This window comes from Magallana gigas, chromosome 1 (assembly GCF_963853765.1).
Source record: "Magallana gigas chromosome 1, xbMagGiga1.1, whole genome shotgun sequence".
Lineage (NCBI taxonomy): Eukaryota > Metazoa > Mollusca > Bivalvia > Ostreida > Ostreidae > Magallana > Magallana gigas.
This window is the reverse complement of record NC_088853.1, coordinates 69,494,399-69,519,110: the sequence shown is the minus strand read 5'-3', so window position 1 is coordinate 69,519,110 and position 24,712 is coordinate 69,494,399. Positions and strand designations below refer to the sequence as shown.

Sequence of the window (24,712 nt, the reverse complement as noted above, 5' to 3'; positions counted from 1 at the left end):
AATTTGTTCATTGACGTTTTAATCCCTATTACCCAGATATAAGTGATTTTTTAAATCACGTAAGTATATCATTTTGTTAAACACAGCCATTAGGGTACAATGCCTGCTTTCAAAGCTTACATTCAAGTATCATTGTTAATTAACCCTTGTCCTTAAGTAATTATATATTGCCTTGGTATTTTCTCGACGTACTTGCTTTTTTATATTGTTTCTCAGTAGTGTTTTCTTTATGAACATCACTATAATGGCAGTGAATGAAAAACGGATTTGAAATTGGAATTAAAAATAACGTTAATATTAAGCCCAAGACCTTTCTATTCGCATTTTGTTTGCAGTTTCATAGGTATAAACAATTATATTTCTTCATTTTTTTCTTGCAAATATATTATTGAATTAATTAATTTAACATTTTTTTATAAATTCGGTTGAACATGAAAATGCATAGACATTATACAATTTAATAAAAAGCTAACCCTATAACACAATAAAGTACAAACTATCATTTAAGCATATTACATGTACAAAGTTATAAAAAGAAATGTAGCCTTTCGTTTAGAGAATAATTACGAACACATATTAATATAAAGAAAATTAAATATATCGAACTTTAATCTGTAATTTTTGATCTCTTGAAACAAAAACTTTATATCATCGAAATTTAGGAATACAGGAATACGTCTAAAACAACAATTCTGTAATTCTTAACAATGATATTTTTAGAAAAATGTAATAAATACATGTATTAGCGATAACAATTGTAAACAGCTTTTCCATGTGGTCGGTTAAGTTTGTGGTAGCCGATTGTACACTCTGTAATTGGTTAGTCGGTTTGAATATTTAAAAAAATGAAATATGACATTATTTAATGAAAACTTCTACATTATAAAATTATGAACGTTTGTGAGTTGACATTATTTGACATCACGAAGAGCTGTGAATTAGATATTTGATTACATCCATGTTCAAAGGGATTTTGGCCAGATTGTTAAATGTGTTGTTTGTTGTGAGAATTGTGTAAACAGACCGACACCGACTCAACTGTTCGTGAATGATAATGAAATTGAAAATCATTACTATGTACTGTTTTGTCAATCTCGAATTTCAGTGTCGTTAACCTTGGCGGTCCCTTGACATCTAAAACATAGATTTTTTTCAAAAGATAAATACATGGTTAACTTGTAAAATGCTAATTCTGCTTCATGGAACTGAATTACTTGGCACATTTAAATTTTCATTTTTGTTTTCAGTCAGAAAAATCGAAAACCAAACGTTAATTCTTATAAATCACGGCTAAAAATGAAGTATAATTCTCAAATATCGCTGTTTTTACTAGAACAAAAAAATTTAACGAACGTGCTGGTTTGATAAGTAACAAAGTAGTCTGAACTTGGGACAATAACTTTAAAAAATGTGTTCTTATTGCTTTATGCATATTCTTGTTATTACATTTTCAAATTTTATTGAATATTAATTATATAAATTATTTATTCATGTGCCAGCACATAAACATGTCTTTTGTTTAATTCTTTATTAACATCAATTAATTACAGTTCATTTGATCATAAGCAGTATCATAAGATTCAGTTGTCTTGAATTCTCCGAGTTCCTGGTAGTTACTTGCAGTAGTTTCGTTGGTATACACGTTGAAACCATCATTTGTTCGTGCTTTTTCAGAAATATCGGATTGGTGCATCATCAGTTGTTTTGCTTTTGCCGTGGAATTTCTAATTCTAATAGTGGAAATCATTTAAATCATATTACAATATACCTTAGAGATGTTGTAGACAAAAAACCATCGGATTTTAGACAATCAGTAGTGCTGCCTTACCGTTTCACTACAAAGTATGCAATTGTTATTGCATTGAAAAAGAGTGAGATGCAAAATGCACTTAGAATACCACTAAACTCAGACTTCCAGTTTCTTTCATGTATTGCCATTGTTGATACTGAAAGAAAAAACAAATTTTAGTGAAAAAAAATAATTCTATAATATAGTTGTAAATATAATGTGCATTTCAGAATATTTTTTTTTCGTTGCATGCCTGTTTGACATATTCATACTGTTTTCGTATATCGTACTTCTTAACTTTTATTTAAAGATTAATTTAAAAAATACCAACCTTTTAGACAGTCAAGTCCTTGCCATCCATTTTTGCATCCTTCTTTGCAATACCCAGACATAGGATGACAGTCACGTGATTTTTTGCAAAACGCACTGCATTCCTCTTTACAGTCTAAACCATAATATCCAAATTCACAAACTACAAAATTAGAAGATGATAAAATATAAACGAAGAAGTTGGTTTGAGAATAAAGCTAAGGTTTGAGAATAAAGCTCAGTTAACAGTTTTGCTCAGTGACTTGATGTGGAAAATATTTAAATTCCGTATTTTTATAAACATAAACATGTTTTTACACCTTTTAAAATAATGATGCAGGTCTTTTGCATATACATATGCATTTTATATTTTTATATTTTATGTCACATCCCCTTTTTAATCAAAGTACTGAGGCACTGACGGGAGTTGATTTTATCGATTATTATCAATTTTAAAATCAACAATACGTTGTTTCGCATTGTAAGTGGTTTCTAATCTGTATTTGAATTACGCAATTTTTTTTAATATAATTCTCGTACTTTTCCGTCAAGAATTTTGGGAAAACCCCATGCATATGAATGATGTTGTGTAATATTTAAAGGTAGAATGAATTCCATCAAAATATGTCAAGTATCAGTAATCGAAATATTTCTAAATATTGTACACAAGTCTGGATCCAAGCCACATTGAACTTTAGTCTCGTTCAACCAGACGCTCGGCTCTCCGACTACTAAGAGAGACTCTTGTCGGAGACTTACGGAGACAGCCAATTAAGCGTCTAGTGGAACGAGATTATATAGAACTCGGGCGTAGGAATACATACGACTACAAAAATATCTAAATTGTTCGTACTAAATCTGACTATTTTCAAGGTATTTATAAATAAATTTGTTTCCTTGAAAAACAATGTTTCAGCATATATAACACCAAGTTTATCTATTATTTTCAAGGTCTAAGTTTTGTCAGTGGTGATGATTTGTGCTGAGGTCCAAACACTGTTTCACTTTCGGTTTGCCAGAGTAACTGCATAGGAGAGTTGATTAAAATCAACTCCAAAAAAGCGTTTGATTTTCGTCGAAATCATTTTATAAATCAAATTGCACAAATTCAATCCATAGTTTATTTTTTGAATCAGAAGAGATGATGACGTATTGTATTACTGTGCAATGTATCATTTGATATTCTTAAAAATAGTATTATATGTATTTATTGTCAACATACTTATATTTATTGCAGTACTTGTTTTTTTACATCAGATATATACCTTCTTTACAATAATTTCCTTTGTATCCAGCATCGCAGCCATTCAAGCAAGAACCATTTACATGGGAACAACGCATAGCATTACGACAGTGTCCACATCTATTCGCACACCCTTGCCCAAACATATTATTGTCACACACTGTTGTAAAGGATATTTTTAGATTTATTCATGTAAACAGCGATGTTGAATATTAAGTTATCTACACCAAACACGTTTGTATGGTGTTCAATTCACCAGCAAAAGGTTATTTTATGTTTAGTATTTATAAGACTATTATTTAGTTTTCTTGCATACAAATTATCAAGAAAAACATTATAACCTTCATTACAGTAGTCTCCCATCCAACCTTGATGACATCCTGAGTCACAAGATCCATTCACATTGTTACAACCTTTGCATGTACTGTTACATTTTTTAGTACAGTCAATTCCAAAATATTCTTCAGCACAAGCTATACGAAAGAGACACTTGATTAAATTTAAGAATATTGCTCATAAAATATTTCAAAAACTATGGTATATAATACTATGATATAACTTTTCACAAGATGGGTAAATTTAGTTTGTTACGCACGATTTTTACACAAGTCCCCTTGATAACCAGCATCACATCCAGTCAAACATGTCCCGTTGATATTCGAACACTGGTTTATGTCACGACAGTGTCCACATTTTTCTTTGCAATTGTAACCAAACGATCTTCTGTCACATGCTATCAATTTAGAAAACCTGGTCTCGCTCCGTAAATGATGGTTATAAAAAAAAATAATGACTTTTTAATAAACCTATGCACATATCTATGATTGAACTTAACACTCACGTGTTATACACAAGGCCCCTTGATAACCTGCATCGCATCCAGTCAAACATGTCCCGTTGATATTAGAACACTGGCTTACGTCAAGACATTGTCCACATATTTTACTGCATTCGGAGCCAAACGACCCTTTGTCACAAGCTGTCAATAGAATATTAAAACTGATATTTGATCAATTCTACATTTTAAACTCATAAGTGCATCTACAGATTGCTATTAATGTTGCTGTCAAATGCTTTGAGCAATAAGTATTGACACATAATTTCGACAATTTCTACGTACTATGACAGTGTGTGTTGGTTTAATACTGACATGAGTCGTTTTCTTCTATTCTTTTTTAAATTTCTTTGAACAGCAATCTAGAATTACCTTTTTTTTATCTTGTTAGATTTATTTGAATAACACTTTAGCAATACTAAAGAAAACATTGATACTATTAGAGATATGTACCGCGTGGTTAGATAAGGAGAATCTTAGTGACACTGATTTTACTTTTTTAATTTGAATACCCAGGTTTACAAATATGGCAAGTTTACAAGCCTTTGTCTTTGTCTTTGTCAGCTGTAATAAATAGCTGAATGTTGTTGTTAGTTGATACATAACCTTTTTCACAGCGGAAACCTTTAAAACCACTTTTACATCGCTCGCAGGTTCCCGTCTCTCTTTGGCAGTACTGACAGTCAACGTCTGGACAGGGGAAGGTATTGTTGGAACCATAACATCCCGTGACAGGGCATCCTATAACAAATGTAAAACTGATAAGTACATGTTACTAGACGCGATATCACTGAAAGCAACGACGAGTTCTTTATATAAAGTTTTTATAAGGTGATATCAAAGAGAGAAAATAAAATGTCCACAGTAAACAAAAAAGCATAAACTTGACACAAAACATATTTAGACTCTTTAAAACATACATATTTACAATTTATACCTTAAAACAAAAACAAAAGAAGAACTAAAAAAAAAATAAGTAAACATAAACCACATTTTTGTTTTGAAAGCATAGTGGGTTAAACAAGAGATCGGAGTATTAAGAAGTATAAATTACATATCAACAGAAAGCGAATGAAGTCTACGTAAACATTAAAAAAATATATACGCAAAACCTGGCTGGGATTATATCAGTCTTAATCTTTAACAATTGGTAAACACTTTTCATTCTAACGTAGAGCCACATGGAAAGATATCTTAGAAGTTTTTAAGGTTTAAAATATTTCAAAATAATCCAAAATTGAACCCGATATCGACGATTTAATTTTATTCAAACTAGATTAGGGAAGTGTTTGAGAATTTTTGTGTTTAAGTCGAAAAAATATCAGGGTTTTTTTCTTAATTAAGGTCTGGTTGAAGCAAAAACCCTCTCCTTCTATTGTCCCATAGTGCCCAATTTAAAATATAAAGTTTTGCAAAGTGTAGTTGATGAAGGATGTACCTCACATTTAGATTAAAGGGAATCAGAAAAACATTGTTCAAAGGGATTTTGTTTCCCTTTTTAGTGTTTACAAAGCTTCAGTAAGGCGTTCCTAATGGTCGACTTAACTTTTAGAGTCATTCGTCGATTTTCAAGATAGAGCTAACAAGTATTTGCGATGTAAACAAGGTTCATGCCACACTTTAGTTTATGTCTGTTCGATATATCTATAAAAGTTCTTTTTCAATCTAAATTTTTTATCAGCTAATTCATCTTGAACATAAAAAACAGTCCCCAGTGTTTGTCACATCCATTTAGGTCTAAACATCGTATTTTTATTTTTAATCAAAAACAGGCCTAAGCTTTGTTGACATAGAAACAAAAATATGAAGAAAAAAACTCTATTTCGTTTATAACTCGACGTCTTACCCTCAAATGTTGCGTTGATTATTATCACAGGGGCCAAACCCGTTTTAACATATTAATTTCAATGTAACCATAAATAACGAAAGGGGTCGAACTCTGACCCAAATAAAAAACTACCAGCCCGCTTCAAAAACCTTATAAATCTATTAATTTTTAAAACATTCGCAATATGCATGTATTTTTCGGAAAAGGAATGCTGAGATACACTCATGCCGAATTTCAAGTTGATGGGTCTTAAAATAGAGGAGATATACGTCATTATTCTCTCGAAGTCGCCAGTTTATTTTTACTCATGACATTAGATAGTGTATCTCAGACATTACTTTTCCAAAAATTACATTCATATTGCGAGTGATTTAAAAATTAATAGATTTATTAGGCTTTTGAAGCGAGCTGGTAGTTTTTATTTGGGTCAGAGTTCGATCCCTTTCTTTATTTATGGTTACATTGAAATTAATGTTAAAACGGGCTTGGCCCCTGTGATTATTATTACTGAAGCAGTGTAAACATGAGCAATTGAAAATAAATCTTGCAAAAAATCGTGGCCATGCCCCTTTAAGGAATTGTCGTCAATGAGAAAAACAATAAAACAATGGTGCTATATTAAGAAATCCAAGATTCATCGATATCATGCCAATTGGTTCTAAAAGATAATCGGATTTTTTAAACTTACCGTAAACTTCTAATTCACAAATGTCATTATAAGCGTATTGAGAGTAATAGCTAGGGTAGGTAGCTCCTGGTCGTCTCTCGTTGTAGAAGATGACGTACTGTCCATGTACAGGACAGGTTGTTGTGAATACAGCAGGTATAGTGTCCAGTGTAAAGTTGTCGTCCTTGTAACAAAGTGTTCCATGTAATCTATCTGTAGTATTGGACACATACACCGAAAAACCGAGAAATCTTGATGTATATTTATTATGACGATCTAAACAAAATAAATCAATGAACTTATACATTTAATAAAGTCTAAAATATGTCATAAGTCTTCATGTTTGCCGGTTGTTGTTTTTTTTTTTTTATTTATTTTTTTTTATGTCCAGATTAAATTAAAACAAAGAGAGAAAAAAATTATCTCCTGAGGCTGAAGAATACGGTTTGAAATAGTTTTTGGATTTCAAACGAAAAACAGGTTAATATATACATGTTTTTTTTTTAACTTGAAATTTAATTATGTTCACTCCTTTCGAAATGTATGTTCTTTATTTAAAAATCGATAAACTTTCAAAGAGAATATTCTTTTTGTGTTCCGATTAGTCTGAAAATATTGTATATTATATGATAAAAAGATTATTCTATATTAATGAGTATCTTTATAATGGTGTTTTATTTTATTTTAAATAATACACGTACTAAAAATATCATCTATTAAATTGTAAATTGTGAATAAAGGTAGCCAATGTATGCCATTGTTGACGTAAAGAAATTTAGTGACCGGAATAACATGCTACATTCAGAAATAGATAATTAGCTTCCTGTGTTTTATTCGAAAAGACAATACCTGAGTTCAGGTTTCTCTCAAGAGGTTCAATAATCCCACTACGTCCCCATCAACTCGTGTTTTTCACACAGACAACGAATGGATGAATAGTGTTTTGAAAGATATTTTTTTTTAAATAACAATAAATAAAACTTTAGGCATAGAACAGTTAAAACTAGATGCCCATGGACCACATCGTTCACTTGAGCAAAATTAGCCTTTAAAAAATCAGATTTATGGACTCATATACATAATATCTAGAGAAACACAGGGTGTAATAGAATAGATCATGTATAATAAAATATATATAGATGTATATATGGAAAAATATTTTTCTCGAGATATTCATATGTGAAACAGACTCTTTGGTAACTTAAAGATTTTATAAAAAACATATAACATATTAAACTTTGCAGTTCTCAAGAAGACCTTAAACAACTGTTTATATATGTTTGAATTTGTAAACCCACTTGGAACGTCTTAATTGGCCCAAGAGTTATCCAAAGGCCTACGTCAACTAAGAATCAACAATATCTCAAAATGCTTGCATAGAATTAGATGTAATACCATATATTATTATCATTTCTTTTTGACAATAATTTTAAAACTTTGACCTGTAATGTGGTCCCTCTCTCATAACTTTGGAAAGCTTATCTTAGGTTGCTTTCTCACAAAATACAGCTTCCCTAACGAACTGTTTTTTAAAGATATATTTTAAAAGATATTTCTCAGAAAAAAAAACTCCCATTGTGGCCCACACGGACTATGATTTGACCAAACTTAAATCTACACTACCTGACGACGCTTCCACACAAGACAAAGGCTTTCTTGTCATTTAATTTCGAAAAGAAGGACATAATATAGTTTCCCCTCGAATTAAAAATCTAAACCCGCATTGTGGCACAACCCTACCCGCGAGTATCATGATGTGAATAATTTCGTATTTACAATACCTGGGAATGCTTTTGCGAAAATCTTCGATTATTCAGCAAAATGTTTTTAAGAAAATTGTGAAATATTTTTCTCTGTATATTCCTATATAAAAATTTGAACCCCTATTATGGCCTCATCCTACCCTTAGGAATTATGATTTGAACAAACTTAAATTTACAATACCTGACGTTGTTTCCACACCAGTTTTAGCTTCTCTGGCCAATTTCTTTGTAGGAAAATATTCAAAACATATTTCTCTATATATTTCCATGTAAACCCTTCGCCCCAATTATGACCCCTTAGGGTCATAATTTAAATACTCTGGGAAGAAGATTTTTATAGACTGTTCTCTATATTTCCTATGTAATAATTAAAAAAACCCAATGTAGCCCCATCCTACCCTACCCTATTTGAACAAACCTAAACTACACTTATTGATGATGCTTCCACACAAGTTTTAGCAGTTTTGAACAATTGCCTTTTGAGCAGAACGTTTTTTTTTCAGAGATGCTAACAAATTTTCATTAATTTTTGATTATATCAAAGGACATGGTCCTTGATTGTAACAAACTTTCATTCCCTTTACCTTAGATTGATTTGTATTTAGTTTGATTTAAATTGTACCACTGGTTCAAAAGAAGTAAAAATTGTAAAACGTTTTCAGATAGACAGACAGTCGGACGGCATGCCAAAAAGTGATCAGAATAGTTCACTTAAGCTTTTAGCCCAGGTGAGTTAAAAACACAACAAGCTAAACATATAAATGGAGATGTAAAAAATGAGTAGTTAGACAACGGTGTTAATCCCCCTTTCTCTCCCCCCCCCCCCTCCCCACCACACACGCACTTAGCCATTAATATGGATTATGATGATTAATGGCAGTTTTGCTCTCCTTCTCCGTATTAATGCACTGTTGCAACCACTATTGAAATAAAACCACTATTGAAATAAATTATTTCAATAGTGGTTGGGAATATATTTCATTAGAAAAATCACTTTGCAACCACTATTGAAATAAAACAACTATTGAAATAAATTATTTCAATACTGATTGGGAATGTATTTCATTTGAAGAATTAATTTACAACCACTTTTGAAATACAACCACTATTAAAGTAAAATATTTAAATAGTGTTCCGGGATGTATTCCATTTTGAAAATCAATTTACAGGCACTGTTGAAGTACAACTACAATTAAAATTATTTTTTTCAATCGTAGCTTAGAATGAATTTCTTTATTAATATTTCTTTTAAAATTTACATTTGTTTCTTTAGATTTCTCTTTCTACAAACATATCATGTCCTATGATATTATTGTGAACACCTTGTAAAATGCCCGAACTATTATTCAAACCCCCTGTATATTGAATAATTATTTATTGATAAATATTATTATAAATATCACTATTACTATAAATTATTTCAATAGGGGTTGGGGGTGTACTTCACTACGACCACTATTAAAATAAATTATTTCAATAGTGGTTAAGGATGCAATTCATTTCAACCAGTATTGAAATAATTTATTTCAATAGTGGTTGGGGATACCTTTCATTTCAAACAGTGAAGTACACCCCCAACCCCTATTGAAATAATTTATATTAATAGTGATATTTATAATAATATTTATCAATAAATAATTATTCAATATACAGGGGGTTTGAATAATAGTTCGGGCATTTTACAAGGTGTTCACAATAATATCATAGGACATGGGTGATGATGCATTTCAGTTTTATGTCTATTATTATGTCTGTTTGTAACACTTTCCATTCTGCTAGGGGAGTTTCTTAAGAAAAGAAGTATATCTTATGAGATGATAAATTCCTTTATTTATGATTATGATGTTCTTTGATATACCTCTATATGGTCGTGTTTCCCATACCACCTGTCATCTGGAACCAAACGTGTTATACACAGTCGGAATTATAGGCATTAAAATAACATCCTACCACTATTGAAATATTTATTTCAATAATGGTTGTAATGAACCGCATCCTTAACCACATTTGAAATAAATTATTTCAATAGTGGTTGTAATGAATTGCTTACCTAACCACTATTGAAATAATTTATTTCAATAGTGGTTATAATGAAACGCATACCCAACCACTTTTGAAATAATTGTTTTCATTCAATATTGGTCTTAATGAAGTACATCCCCAACCATTATCGAAATTATTTATCTTAATAGTGATATTCATTATTACATAAATCTATAATGATATATTAGCTACAAATAATTTTTTTAACATGCAGGGGTTTTTGAATAGAAGTTCTGGCAATTTACAACGTTGTCTTCTAGTACAAATAATTTACAATTTCCATAAAACATGATAGATCTATAGAAAGATAAAGGTAAAGAAAAAATGTGTAAACAATTTTATATGTTAATCTGCGAAGATTGGTTATTTCTGCACAACAGTGAAAATCCTAAAATAAGTACATTTATATCATAGTCTTTACTATTACCGTAAAATATGCAAGTCTTTAGTACCTTAATTGTGTATTTGAAATTGTTCGTTAGATAAAAACAAATGTATATGCATGTTTATCTGCGAGAATCGGTTATTTACTTCTACACAGCAGTGAAAATTGAAAACATAATTGTGTATTTGATATTATTCGTTAGATTTCTTGCATTTCAAAATAGTTTGCAAATATGATATACAACTTCTTTCTTTCCAAATGTGTTACATAATAGTGATTACATAGTAATGATTATAAGTAATGCATTCCCATCTACGATTAAAAAAAATAATTTAATAGTAGTTGAACTTTAATGTGTCTGTAAAGTAGTTTTTTTTATCATGAAATACATTCCCACCTCTATAAAAATCATTACTTCAATAGTGGTTGCAAGGTGATTTTTCTAATAAAATACATTCCCAACCACTATTGAAATAATTTATTTTAATAGTGGTTTTATTTCAATAGTGGTTGCAACAATGCATTTATTCATTTATTTTTCTTCATTCATTAATTAATTCATTTATTGATCTTTTTATTTATCATTGGTTCATTTATTCAGTCGTTCGTTCATTCATTCATTTATGCTTTCATTCGTTCAAACATTCATTTGTTTTTGTTTTGTTTTTTTAATATTAATTTTAAAGGTCCATTATTTTATCCATCAAATTTGTTTAGATGGGTCTGCACCATTCAAAAATGATGCTACTTACCTGTAACAATATTTATTGATAGTGATATGATTAAAATACAAACTTATCATTATTTACTTTTTTGCATTCTTTATATTACATATGATGCCATCAATGACGACACCTAAAGAAAATATCATTAGGACGCAGTCGTTAGTATTAAATGAATGAAACAACATACACTACAAGAATACTGTAAAATGTAACGGACACTGAAGGTGGGTTTTTTTTTTCAAATACCTAAATTCAATGTAATGCATTTTCAATGGTTCAGACAAGAAACTTCTTAGTCAGGAAAAGCTAACTTTCTCTGTATAGCTACATGAAGATCGCATAGATAAATGTTGTAGGAAAAATACTTATAAAATACTTTTGCGGCTAATAACATTTCATTTACATATCTTAAAGGGACTTGGACACGATTTGACTTAACATTTTCCAATTCTTTTCCATTTCCAATGTTTATACTAATAAATGTGGAAGTTTATAATGCTATGTCAACATTTGAAAGTCAAATATCAAGTTATAAGCATGTTACAGAGTTCATAATTCTTTGTTTTGTAAACAAAGCTCGAATATTATCATTTTTACATACGTGTTGTATTGGTGTAAGTTTCAATCAAATGTATCTTTCTTTTGTGGATAATATTATTTATGAAGATACTGAATTAATTTGAATTGTTTTTACATGTCATTTTGTCTACGAAATGGTAATTCACTACATTACATTTTTGTAAACAAGTATACGACTCGAGCTTTGTTTACATACATGTAACAACCAATTCTTACCTCTGTATCTCGCTCGTAACTTGACTTTAAAATTCAATAGTTTGGTCAATCATTTAAAATGCACCAGTTAACCATTTTATACATAAAAAATAAAAATAAAATTGTTGATCTCAAATCGTGTCCAAGTCCTTTTAAATAGAATACGGTTTTAATTTTAGCTAGCAAATAACAAAATTAAGTGATATTCAGAACTAAAAACATCGTATTCTTATTTGGATTAACAATACATATTACTAAATACTTGTACTATTCATATATCTTGATAATGTTTTAAATTGGTATGCTCTATTTATTGCTTTTTCTATACAATAACAGCGTGTCCATCATCTTTATATCATTTTGCATTGATTTTTAAAAAGAACTAGAGTGGTATTCCGTTTGTTTATAAATAAATGTTAGGGTTAAACTAAAATGTTGGCATTTTATACGATTTACTATATTAACTTTTTTTTAACTGCAATATCTCTGCAATGCGTTCTACGATTTACTATACTAACTTCCTGTTTAACTCATTTTTGGACCTACATTGCAAAATTGAGATTTCCGGAAAAGGTCATTTTTAAACTGCAATATCTCAGCAATGCGTTGTGCGATTTTATAAAGGTTTTTAGTTTTGTATTCAGTGCTAAAAAGTTTACAAAACGTATATGCTTTTAAATTCCCAAATTTAAAATTTTTGAATCACTTCCGGTGACGACTGGAGGTGACGAACGACTTGCTCATATTAAAATTTGATCAGTTTAAAACATATTCTGTTGGGGGAAAATTGTAAATATTTTTATTAAAAAAAAATATCTTTAAACCTGTTTTAGAAAAAGAGCGGACAAAATCACATTTTACAAAAAGAAAAGCGAACATAACGGCCATCCGGTAGAGAAGTCTTGAACAAAAATGTACGTGATAAAAAAAATTTCGTTTTCAAAACAATAGGGTCTTCCGTTGGAAACATATGACCTTAAATATGCAATAAAATAGAAGCGGTTCTTCCTTCAATTTTTTTTTCGAATGAATCAACTGTAATTGACGTTGATGAAAAATTGTGTAAAATATTAAAGAAATAATTAAAAAGAATAGGAGAGGGTCATAACCCTTGAACAAGATGAAATTAAATTCAAATAAAGAATACGTTTTGATTTTGTAAACTCGTAAACACAGAAGTTATACACATTGAGTAAAATATGATTATTTATTAAGGTAAACAAATTACGTACCCCAAGGTTTATTCTCTGTCCTATAGTAAATAGTAATGTTGTGGATGCTGTGCATACTGGTCAGGTTCACCCACCAGGTGGCGTTTTGTTTCTCATTTTCTGATATAACACATTGACTTCCACCCCAGGACAAGTCTGATTTAAGTCCGTCAACTCCATTACTGGCGTCAGATATTGCGACACCCGGATTCCATTGGTATTCTTGGAATGCTGGTTTGTTTTGTGCAACATTAACTGTTTAGGCAGAAGATAAATAATAGACACGAATGTACAAAAGCTATAATAAGCAATGTTCTTTAAAGAAATAAAGTAAAAGATAGAACTTTCTGACATTAATTTGCTTACAATGTAAATACCTCCAAATAACTTTTGAATTCTTTTATCAATTTGCAAAGAAAGTATAAAAGTCTATATATTGTATCACAAAAATTTATTCACTCATTATTGAATTTTTTCTGTTGTAAAAGCTACAAGTTTGTACTAACGTTTAGACGACACTCTACTAGTTTGGAGAAAATGTTGAAACCTTGTCGTTACAAGAACTGATGACGTAATACGCGAAGAATTTAGGTGATTCCTCTAGTTCACGTACACGTACCCGTACACGTTTGAAATCCTAACCTCTCTATTTTTAAGGTTAATTTTTTTTTTGATATTTTCTATCTATACAGCTGTAGTTTGTTTGCCGACAATTAAATAAACAAAACTTTACAATTTATTTACAGTTTATTTTGGAAATTACCGTTCAATAAATAGTGTTAATTCAGAATAAATGAGAAAAGTAGATTCGGCAAAAATTGTATTGATGCCGGTATCAAAGAAACTGTTCGACCAATCAGAAGCGCCAATAGTTTATTAAACTAAAAATATTAAATGATTCGACTTTCGCAAGGGTAATTGTTACGTCATCAAAGATGCAATTCACCTTTTTCCTCAAAATCTGGAAAGCTTATTTTTACATGCTCATTCATTTGACATCAGAAAATGGGATTAGCCTTTTTATTTTAGGAACACATGATGATTTAATCTGTTATTCACATAAACATAACATCAACAATTTAATGAATTGTATACCTAATCAAAAGCTATTAAGGTCTTTCGTTTTCAATGGACGACCTTATCGTTTTCGTACAGTTTCTGTTTAAATTTTGTTCACGCGATTTCTCAGAAACTATTCGGCCGACTTTGACCATTTTTTCACAGATGATTGCCAGAGGTCATAATTCTGAAAGTTTTTTTTTTGAAATTTTAAAATCGTCACTTCCGGTACCACGTCACTTCCGGTACCAAGATACGGCCGAATTTCTATTTTTTACGACCTATTTTGTGCAGAGGTGATCTCAGAAACTATTAGAGATATGAATACGAAATTTTCAGGATAGGTAGTCTATAGTTTGAAGTTGTGCACTATTATGTTGTTTTACGCCATTGGCGCCATTTCCTGGAGCTCGTCTAGGCACGAAAATTGGGTACGAATTTTCATTCAAAATTTTTATACGTTTTGATGTGTATCTTTTTCTCAGTTGATATTTTGTTACAAATAATATAACGAAAGTTAAAGAAAATCAAACAATCTATCCAACGAAATCAAGAAAATAGGGGCTGGCCCCTTTATTTAGTGGCCAAGACACTCGTAAACTCTATTACGAATAACTTGAACATTATAAAAATGTTGTAATGCATTATAGAAGCAAAGTTGTTGATCGTAACAATATCCATCAGAAATAATCATAATCACGCCCATTTATTACGTTATTAGGGATTTCAAGGGGTCAAAGTACTGAAATTTTGACGCCATATATCTAAAGAAGGAGACATATTTTATAAGACAATGCAGAAGAAAAAAAAAGTTTGCATTGATGATTTTGATTGATTTTCTCTAATCAAAATACCAATGTCTATCCCCATTAAGAGTCTAGAGGGCTGGCCCATGTAATATTCAATCATTTGTATTTCAAAAATGAACAACAATTGTAATACTAAAAAGGTAGTATTCCTAAGAGCTTTTTAGCGAAATCAAGAAAAAGGGGCTGACCCCTTTATATAGGGGCCAAGACACTCGTAAACTCTAATGCATTATAGAAGCACAATTGTTGATCCTAACAATATTTATCAGCAAAAATCATTGTCATGCCCACTAATTACAGAGCTAGGGATTTTTTGGGGGTAAAGTACTTGAACTTTGACGCAATATATCTTAAAAAAAGAGACGTATTTTGTCGGGCAATGTAGAAGAGAAAAAGTCTATATTGATGATTTTAATCGATTCCACTTATCAAAACATCAGTGTCTATCCCCATTAAGTTTCTAGAGGGCTGGCCCTTAAAATGTTTAATCATTTGTATCTCAAAAACAAACAACAATTTTAGATACGTGTAAGAACAAAAATGTTAGTATTCGTGAGACCTTTTTAATGAACCAAAAAAGGGAATGACCCCTAAAAGTAAGGGCCAATATACTCGTTAAGTCTTTTACACACACCTTAAGAACGTTCAAGATTTTTTAATGCATTATAGAAACAAAGTTGTTGATCGTAACATTATCAGTTTGTAAAACCCATTGCAACACCCATTGATGACGTAATTAGGAATTTTAGGGGACTATATTTTTGATTCTTTAATGTGCTGTATGTGAAAAAGCAAAACACTTTGTTAAGCATTTTAAAGGATATTGACAATCGTATACATTATCTGAAAGGGAGGGGTTGAGGGGGGAATTCTGAAATTTCATTAAGATTTTAATCGTATTGCTAAAAAATTGAACGGAAGACCTACTTGTTACTCGTAACGAGATCGCATCTAGCTATAACGTACATTTACAATAGGGTACACCATAAGTCACCAAAAGTTGTACTTAAATATAAAGACTACATGAAATGTACATTACGATGGTTGATTAAAAAGTACCGAAACAACCAATATACCATTCTTTCCAAGTTACGGGTATAATTTAAAGATATATGTGGCGTATTTGTTCATGCTAAGAAATATTTAATTGATTTATTTATTTAAATAAGTTATATAAAGATATATCTTCACAAAAAAATTACGCCGTTTATATCATTCGGGATAAAAACACATGAAAACAAATAAATAATTCTTAAAATAATTATGGAGTCGATCGTAAATCCAGCATTTGAATAAACCCCGTCTTAAATTGGTCACGTGATACCACGCTCGGTCTATTACAACAACAATAGCGACGACAAGAAGGATAGTTATAAGGAATAAGGAATCATTCTTTGAGTATTATGAGGTTATAATTTTGGTCGGGGCGTGATCAAATCCAATAAAGCCCGAAGGGTTTTATGATAGATTTGATCACGCCCCGACCGAAATTATCACCTCATAATATTCAAAGAATGATTCCTTATTACTTATATTTATATAATTTTAGGCCATTGTACGATTAAATCTTTAAATATAAATAAGAAAACCCCGCCGGCGCCTCAATTTGGCGTCATTTGTATTATGGGTTATATAGTACAAAATCGATACGTAGTGTTATCACAGACAAAGACACTGAAAATGTAAATATATACTATTAAGTTTGACAGATTTGACAAAAAAAACAAAAAGAGACAGACTGACAAGGATAGGAACAAAGGGAAGATTGTCATCGGAGACCATGTAGAATGATGTAATAGGAATTAAAGCCGAATTAAACTTCAGTTTATCATGAAGTTGTAGGGGTTTTGCTAGTCAGGTTTGTACGTACTCCATATGTTCCATGTCTTTACTTTATAAGTTATAAACCACAAGAATAGGAATTTTTTTAATAAAGAATAAATAAACACTCTCAGTACATGCATCCCTCAGGGAGAGGGGGTATTCACCCATTTTACCTATTCTCTTTTGAGAAGTGGACAGGCATAGACCACACGTGGATGTAGGCTATGCCTGTCCACTTCTCAAAAGAGAATATCATTTTACCGTGGCGTTGATGATGAAATATACTACACATAATAAGCAGTTTATATCACTCTATATTAATAAATAACGGAAAAATAATGCTTCAGGTATCATCTGATATAAGAATTATCTAATTTTATATATGAAAAAGTGATTTGTATTTGTTAACAGACTGTTCTTCCATCGTGTTTTCAATGCTAGGTTTTCCCGCAATCATGTGCAGTGGCGTTACAAATGGCGGATCACATAAATATTCATCAGACGTGTAGCAAAGTTTAGAGACAAATAACTAAAGAGAAAGAACATGTTTTACGGGGTTAGAGTTTATGAAACGTCTAATTATGAGAAGCACGATGTATATTTTAACTCACACTCATGTCAAAAATTATACTCCAAATACGCTACATATACCCTTAACATTGGCATCGACATTTACCAATAACAAATAATTAAACAAAGTACTAGACACAATCTCGTTGCGAGCAACGAGTGGGTCTTCCGTCCGATTTTTGAATAGATTAGATTAAACTTATCACTTCAAAGATAAAATCGTAGATCTAAGCGAAAAATAGTAAAAAAAAAATTGCGGCAATCGGGGCTTGAACCCGGGTCACCTGGGCCATTTCCATGACTCTATCGACTGAGCTACTCAGACTCTCGCTTCAAAACTTTGACGCTTAATTTCTTGAGAAAACCTGAATTACCTGAAAGCACCTTGTTGCGAGTAACAAGTGGGTCTTTCGTTTGATTTTGAATTGATGGGGTTCAATTAAACTGTTGACATTTGGTACGATTTACTATCATATTAACTTCTTTTAAACTAATTTTTCAACCTACACTGTGAAATGCAGATTTCCGGAAAACGTCATTTTTAAACTTCAATATCTCTGCAATGCGTTGTCTGATTTTAAAACGGTTTTCAGTTTTGTATTCAGTACAAAAATGTCAACAAAACGCATATGCTTTAAATTCCAAAAATGGAAATATTAGAATCACTTCCGGTGACGACCGGAAGTGACGGACGACCTGCTCATATTAAAATTTGATAAGTTTAAAACATATTCTGATGGAAACAAAAATTGTAGATTTGATTTAAAAAAAATTTAAAACACAATTTTCCAAAAATGCTGTTTAAGCAGACCGGAAGTGACGGACGATCGTAGTTTTACCTGTTGGCCCTAGAAATTCAAAAATCTATCATTCCTGAAACTTTCAATTTTCTATCTTTAATCGTTTTTGCGAAAAAGGGAGGACAAGATCACTTTTTACAAAAAGAAAAACAAATATAACGGCCGACCGGAAGTGACGTCATCAACAAAAATGTACATGATAAAAGACCTTGATATTTTGTATTATTCGTGAAATTTTCATAAAAATCCATTGAAGCATATTTGAGATATTTGAGTTTTAAGAAAAATGTTAAGAAAAAAAAGAATAATAATAGTGAAAAATAGAGAAAAAGAAACCTAACAAAAACAATAGGGTCTTCCGTTGGAAACGGAAGACCCTAATTAATAGAAAATAGTAAGTGTTAAGTTTTTATTCAATTTATAAGACCCATTAATGTATAATTATTTCCCCTTCGGCTTTCACGGTGGGTAAACGGTGAGCACACTTTGAGAGAACGGTAAGCGAACGCTGAACATAATTAAATGCACGCTTATGAACGGTGAACGATGAGCGAACGCTGAGCGCAAACGAAGCGCAAAGTGAACGCTAAACGCACGGTGAACAATATGTGAACGCTTTGTGAATGCAAGATGAATGGTTTATTCGAAATGCTTCGATAGTTATCCTTACATTGTATTTCGTTAGTAATCAGGTGCTGTATCGTGAAAGTTGATAAAACAATCATATCCTACCCAATATTCTACAAATAATATTTATCCTATCTTTCAAAATAACATTTAAGTTTAGGAAAAAGAGTTATATAAGACAAAATTTAACAATAATAATTTTATCGACGAATAATCGAATATTAAGGTAATAACAAACATGTCCAATTAATACATAAAACCGAAAACAAACTAGACCTGTTTTGTCTTCAACAAAAAGGAAGGGCTTTTCGACAGCCCTTATAATTCTTTGTTTAATTTTTTTTATTTCCTCTCAAAATATTATTAAAATGTTAGTATTATTTTAGTATATCAAAAATAAGGACAAATATCATAAACATATACCAACACGTTAACATTTAAGAAATTAAATGCCCAAAGAAAGACAACCGCAGAATTTTTTATACAACTATCTTTTGTTTTATATTTTATATATTAAAAATTCATATATAAAAAAGTACTCATTTAAGATACAAGAGTTTTGGTTTGCCGGTTTGCCTTTAGCTCTCATGCTAATCTTTCATTGAGCAAAGCGAGATATTTCTTGAAATTTAATATTTTTTGAATTGTAATACAGTTATCATTTTCAGGCTCTTAAAACCCCAATAAGGAGTCAAAAATGGTCCCTCGGACCATAATTTTTAAATTATACTCTTTATTTTGAACTATTAAACGAAAAGATTTTGAAAATCGGATGAGTAATAAAAAAGTTACAGCTAAAGGGCTGTTTTTAATACTGACCCCTACAGATCCCTTATTTTTCAGAATATTTTCAGATCTGCGCATTAGGTCCCTTATTGTAAATACAAAATATAAAAATATTTGCTTGAAAACTGTTTGAGAAAACGTTACACGCGTGAATTAAATCTAACATAGAAACTCCCATAGACGATTTTCATCGGCTCATAAAATCGGAAGTACTCAGTACTATTCCATGAAACTTAGAATATATCCTAATTTTTCTTATCTAAACAATACCTATGCGTCTTATAACATTCCTAAGCTTTTCTGGGGGTTTTGTTCTTTCATACCCCCTTTTCTCAAGTTTGAGGCCGTAAATCTCAAAACTGATTAGAGATAAAAACTCGCCGCCACTAAACTTTTTATACATCTGGATAAGATGAATCTTATTCTAAAATTTCAACGAATTTTTTCAAGAAGTGACAACAATATATTGATTCTTTTAATTTATAGCATTTTGCTTTTGTAAACCGAGTACCGGAACCATAAGTCCAATTGATTACATACGCGTGTCATAAAGAAATGCTCTTAGACTATTGCATCATTGTTTTAATATGTCTTTCCGTTTTCAAAACATCGCTGACGGAAATCTGTCGAGAATAAGTAAAAATAATAATAAAAAAGAACAAAAACAACCGACCGAAAGGCGAAAAGCCCTAATAAGCGATTACATTTTTGTTTTCATTAGATATATATCAAATAAAGCAGATAAAGAACATTTATAGTTAGAACAAACATTTAAGTCATTTTAATTTCCTAATCATATATTCGTTTGGCGATAAAAGAAATGACAATTCGTGATATTAATGATAAACATGTATCATAGTTACTCTATAATTGTTTTTTTTTAATATTCGCTCTTATTGATAAATCGTATTGATTTTAGGTTAATCAATAAATTAACACGCATTTTAGTCAGCTTACATTTCTTTAGCTGATCTTTGCAGTTCATTTTTTTTAATTATAACTTTGTCTAAAATTATATGACTGTGTAGAATCGTTTGTTGATTGAATTCTTCTGTTTTTAAACGCTTGAAGTCTTTAAATAAAGCAATAAGTATTATAAGTGTAGTAATTTATCGCTGTATTGTGTAACCTCTATTTTCACAGTAACTGCATACTTACGCCATTTTTGGATTGACAAAAATTTGGCTCGCATAAGTATTCTTAACCATTTTATTAATATATACTATTATATATAAATAATGTTTGTTTGGGAGGGTGTTATTTGACAAATGTCCAAGGAATGTCTTAATTTTAAAAAAAAACACGTTACTGCATTTATTTCGATTATTCATTTGCATTATATTTTTTTTCAAACACATATTAAATGACTTCTTTATAGGAATGACGTAAAAAACGTACAGCTGTATTGATTATTGTAGTTATTAAAGAAAACACAACAAAAAACGAACCTGCACTTGAATGTTTATATAAATTATGTGGATCAAATTCTGATTGAAATGATATTTAATGTGTAATATAAGTTTTCTTCCAACTTAAAGTGCGTGTTCTTTTCTCATTTTCTTGTGAATTGCTATGACCTTTTCTTTCATAATGGAGTCCTGAATGAAAACGAATGAAAACGGATTGAACAAAAAAGCGAACGCTGAACGAAGGATGAACACAAGGTGAACGCTTTGTGAACGCAGAGTGAGCGCACGGTGAGCGCACGATTAGCTCGTTGTGAACGGTGAGCGCGAACAGAGCGGATGTGAGAGCGCAAGTAAACGCATGGTGAGCGCAAGAAAATGGGAAAGTAGAACGTTTCAGGGTCAATCAATATCAATCAATCAATGATCTGAGAGTATGTATTGATAATTAATAAAATTTCAAATGTATTGATAATTAATAAAATTTCAAACATAAGTATTGTAATATAAATTTATGAAGCATTGTATAAGGGCTTTGAACAGCCATATGTCATTTATATTTTAGAACTTACAAAAACAATAACTATCAAAGGACACAATTAGGTAATTTACTTACCATAAGCTTGCACTAAAGCAAAAAGTTGGAAGCACCAAAGTGATAACGACATATTTTTCATTAACCGAGTGGCCAGAAATAAAAGCGTAGCCGCTTAACCAGAAATATATCGAGTCCTCTGAAAGATCAGAAGCAAATTAATGTTTATATATGCACACATATTCTAGATTACAACGGATATCATATTTCTTGTTTCAAATTGTTATAGATCGGTGTATATTCTCACAAAGTATAGCAAATGTGTTTATTATAAATGAAGAACAAAGGACTCAACACAATAACGACATCACTGTGATCGGGAAGCTAAACTGTTATCGAGAGCCTCTTGACATTAGTTAATATCAAGTTTCTTTTTCCTGACATCTGGGCAATTTCAATGATCCAAGGAAATAAACAAATTACTAACACGTACCTTATACCCGAATGAAATGACCTTTATTATGTGTCAAAATCTCCTTTTACTCCTTGTTCTCCCTTACACGTAATGAATGCAGTCTCGAATCCTAGCTAGTGACTCTTATGCCGTTCTAAAAGGCGATATAAGCTTACACGAGTATCATGAAGGGACATGTCGACTTTACATTTTAGTGCATTTCTTACTCAATACTGGATTAGCAAATCAAATTCATTTTCCATACTCTTGAAAAAATATCTGATATGTGTTGTTATGCATCAATGAAATGATATAAATAAATAAAGTGGAATTCGAGAATTCGATCTGCCAAGCTTTTTGGTTCTGTGTATTACTGTTAAGCGCAAATGATATACACCACACCATAATTTTCTTTACATATTCTTCTTAGTATGGGTAATTGTAACCACTGTTCCCTATATTAACTTTGGAATACTAGATGGTTATATTAATCGTTCTATATTTTCCCAACATTTCGAAAACTTACTAGTTTCTTTGGTATAATTCATTTCTTTAACTTTGTTAGGATTTCAATGTTAATGTATATCATTATTGTATCTATTTCTTAGCTTAAGCATATTTTACAACAATGATTTGTATCTTTTACGTCACATTTTGAAGTTTTTTTGTCTTCTTGTTTAAAGTAACATTAATTTACTTTATATAGTTGATATATATTTTATATTTATCATTAAATACATATGTAGTTGCAAAGTAATCTGTTACAATATTTTTTTTCGAAAATGATAGCATCATTTGCAAGGAAATCGTCTTTTAAAATGAAATTAAGTGGCGTCTGAAACAAAAGTGAATTCTGCGTTTGATAGTTGCTCAGAAATATTTGAAAAAAAATGTTCCATATCTCACGGTAATGAAATATTTTTATTTAATAGGAAGATGACGTTTGATAGGTACAAAAATGAACATCAAGACATCGCATACCTAAAAAGAAATTAGTGAGTTAAAATTTCAAGCATCTGCATAATGTGGCAGATATATGCTACAGACAGAATAAACAGACACACACACAGTCACACAGACATCTCCGGATATGTGGGTATATACTAACTAAAAGAGTTCTCCTAATTGAAATACATGTTATGACTCTCTTGCATAATTTCAGTGTTGATAAAGAGGAAATTATAAATTCATTTAATAAAAGCACATAAGAGGATATCAGACAATTAATCTTGCCAACAATCGAATTTTATCATTTCCACGTAAAGTTGTGAACATAACGGAGGAACTGTCTCTGTAATCGAATTGCATTTCCTGGTCCCTGGTTCCTCACAAATATATTCATTAGATATAAGCACACTAAAAGATTACAAATTATGATAACTGGCGAGCGACCAATCTCGTCTATAATCGCGTTTGATAGTGGAATTGTTTATGTAATGATTTTATTTCCTGGTCTCTTTGTTTGCCACAAAATGTATCCAGTTTTTGTGTTAGTTGTAGATTTTGTGTTTTCCCATGGCTATGGTGAGCTAGATCAGTAACATTGTATATAAGGTTCAACTTAATCTTACTGTAATTAAAGTCGGTTTAAGTAAGATATTTTTAAAGTAGTTTTTTTTGTTTTGTTTTGAACATATATTATTGATTAAACAAAAGGATCAGAAACAAGTTCTAACAAATTACAAGTTCCTCTCCTTTAAAATAATGATATGATGGTTATTAATACTGGTGCCAAACTTTTTCATCTAAAATGTACAACTGGATCATCAGATCAATTAAAAGGCTAGAAATTTACAAAATATATAAAAATTAAAAGATCTTGCTCTTGTTGCAGCATACGATTAAACAAACAAAAGAAAAATGAGTAATCAATGTTGAACTGTTGTCCTAGGTGTTTAATTACTGTGGCGGTTTTTTGTAATTGGATTTATAAAAATAGTAGTCTAATTTCATTTGAAGGACATCATACCAACATAAACATCCATACAAATGTTGAAATCAATTATTAAAACCATAACGAAAAAAAAAATGAAACTGAACTAAGGACGAAATGACTGACAACCTACCCTCTCTCACATTCCGCAGTCTCACAGTTCAAGGGAAAAGAAAAATATGACAATAACGAACTGTCAACCATCTCAAAAATCCATTAAATGAAATACAAACTCAAAGTAGAGTAACAGGGACCTCTAAAAAGATAGAGGTAGGATCAGGTGCCATGAAGGAGTGAGCATCCTCTGCTGACCGATTCCACCCACCATGTGCTCTTT

At 30.8% G+C, this 24,712-nt stretch overlaps 1 protein-coding gene across 2 annotated transcripts; it reads right to left on the bottom strand.

The window, feature by feature from the left end:
* Positions 1-753: 753 nt before the first annotated feature.
* On the bottom strand, positions 754-22,207 carry LOC105317082 (multiple epidermal growth factor-like domains protein 10). Of its 2 annotated transcripts, none has more exons than XM_066076688.1 (11): positions 22,070-22,207; positions 13,594-13,827; positions 6,693-6,884; positions 4,783-4,917; positions 4,183-4,320; positions 3,937-4,074; positions 3,683-3,814; positions 3,364-3,501; positions 2,121-2,261; positions 1,829-1,946; positions 754-1,730 (listed from the first exon to the last, which is right to left on the bottom strand). In XM_066076688.1, the coding sequence occupies exons 1-11, from the start codon at positions 22,128-22,130 to the stop codon at positions 1,541-1,543; spliced, it is 1,617 nt and encodes a 538-aa protein (XP_065932760.1). In that variant the 5' UTR covers positions 22,131-22,207; the 3' UTR covers positions 754-1,540. The 2 variants fall into 2 exon arrangements, with proteins under 2 accessions (XP_065932760.1, XP_065932758.1); XM_066076686.1 differs by having other exon boundaries at positions 755-1,730; positions 6,693-6,947.
* Positions 22,208-24,712: the final 2,505 nt, after the last annotated feature.

Excerpts from the sequence above, each read along its gene's own strand:
- LOC105317082 (XM_066076686.1), bottom strand. The coding sequence starts at position 22,130 with ATGAAAAATATGTCGTTATCACTTTGGTGCTTCCAACTTTTTGCTTTA. Across the intron at positions 4,321-4,782 it reads AGGTTTCCGCTGTGAAAAAG|CTTGTGACAAAGGGTCGTTT; the intron begins GTTATGTATCAA and ends TTCTATTGACAG. Across the intron at positions 4,075-4,182 it reads AGGGGCCTTGTGTATAACAC|CATGTGACAGAAGATCGTTT; the intron begins GTGAGTGTTAAG and ends CTAAATTGATAG.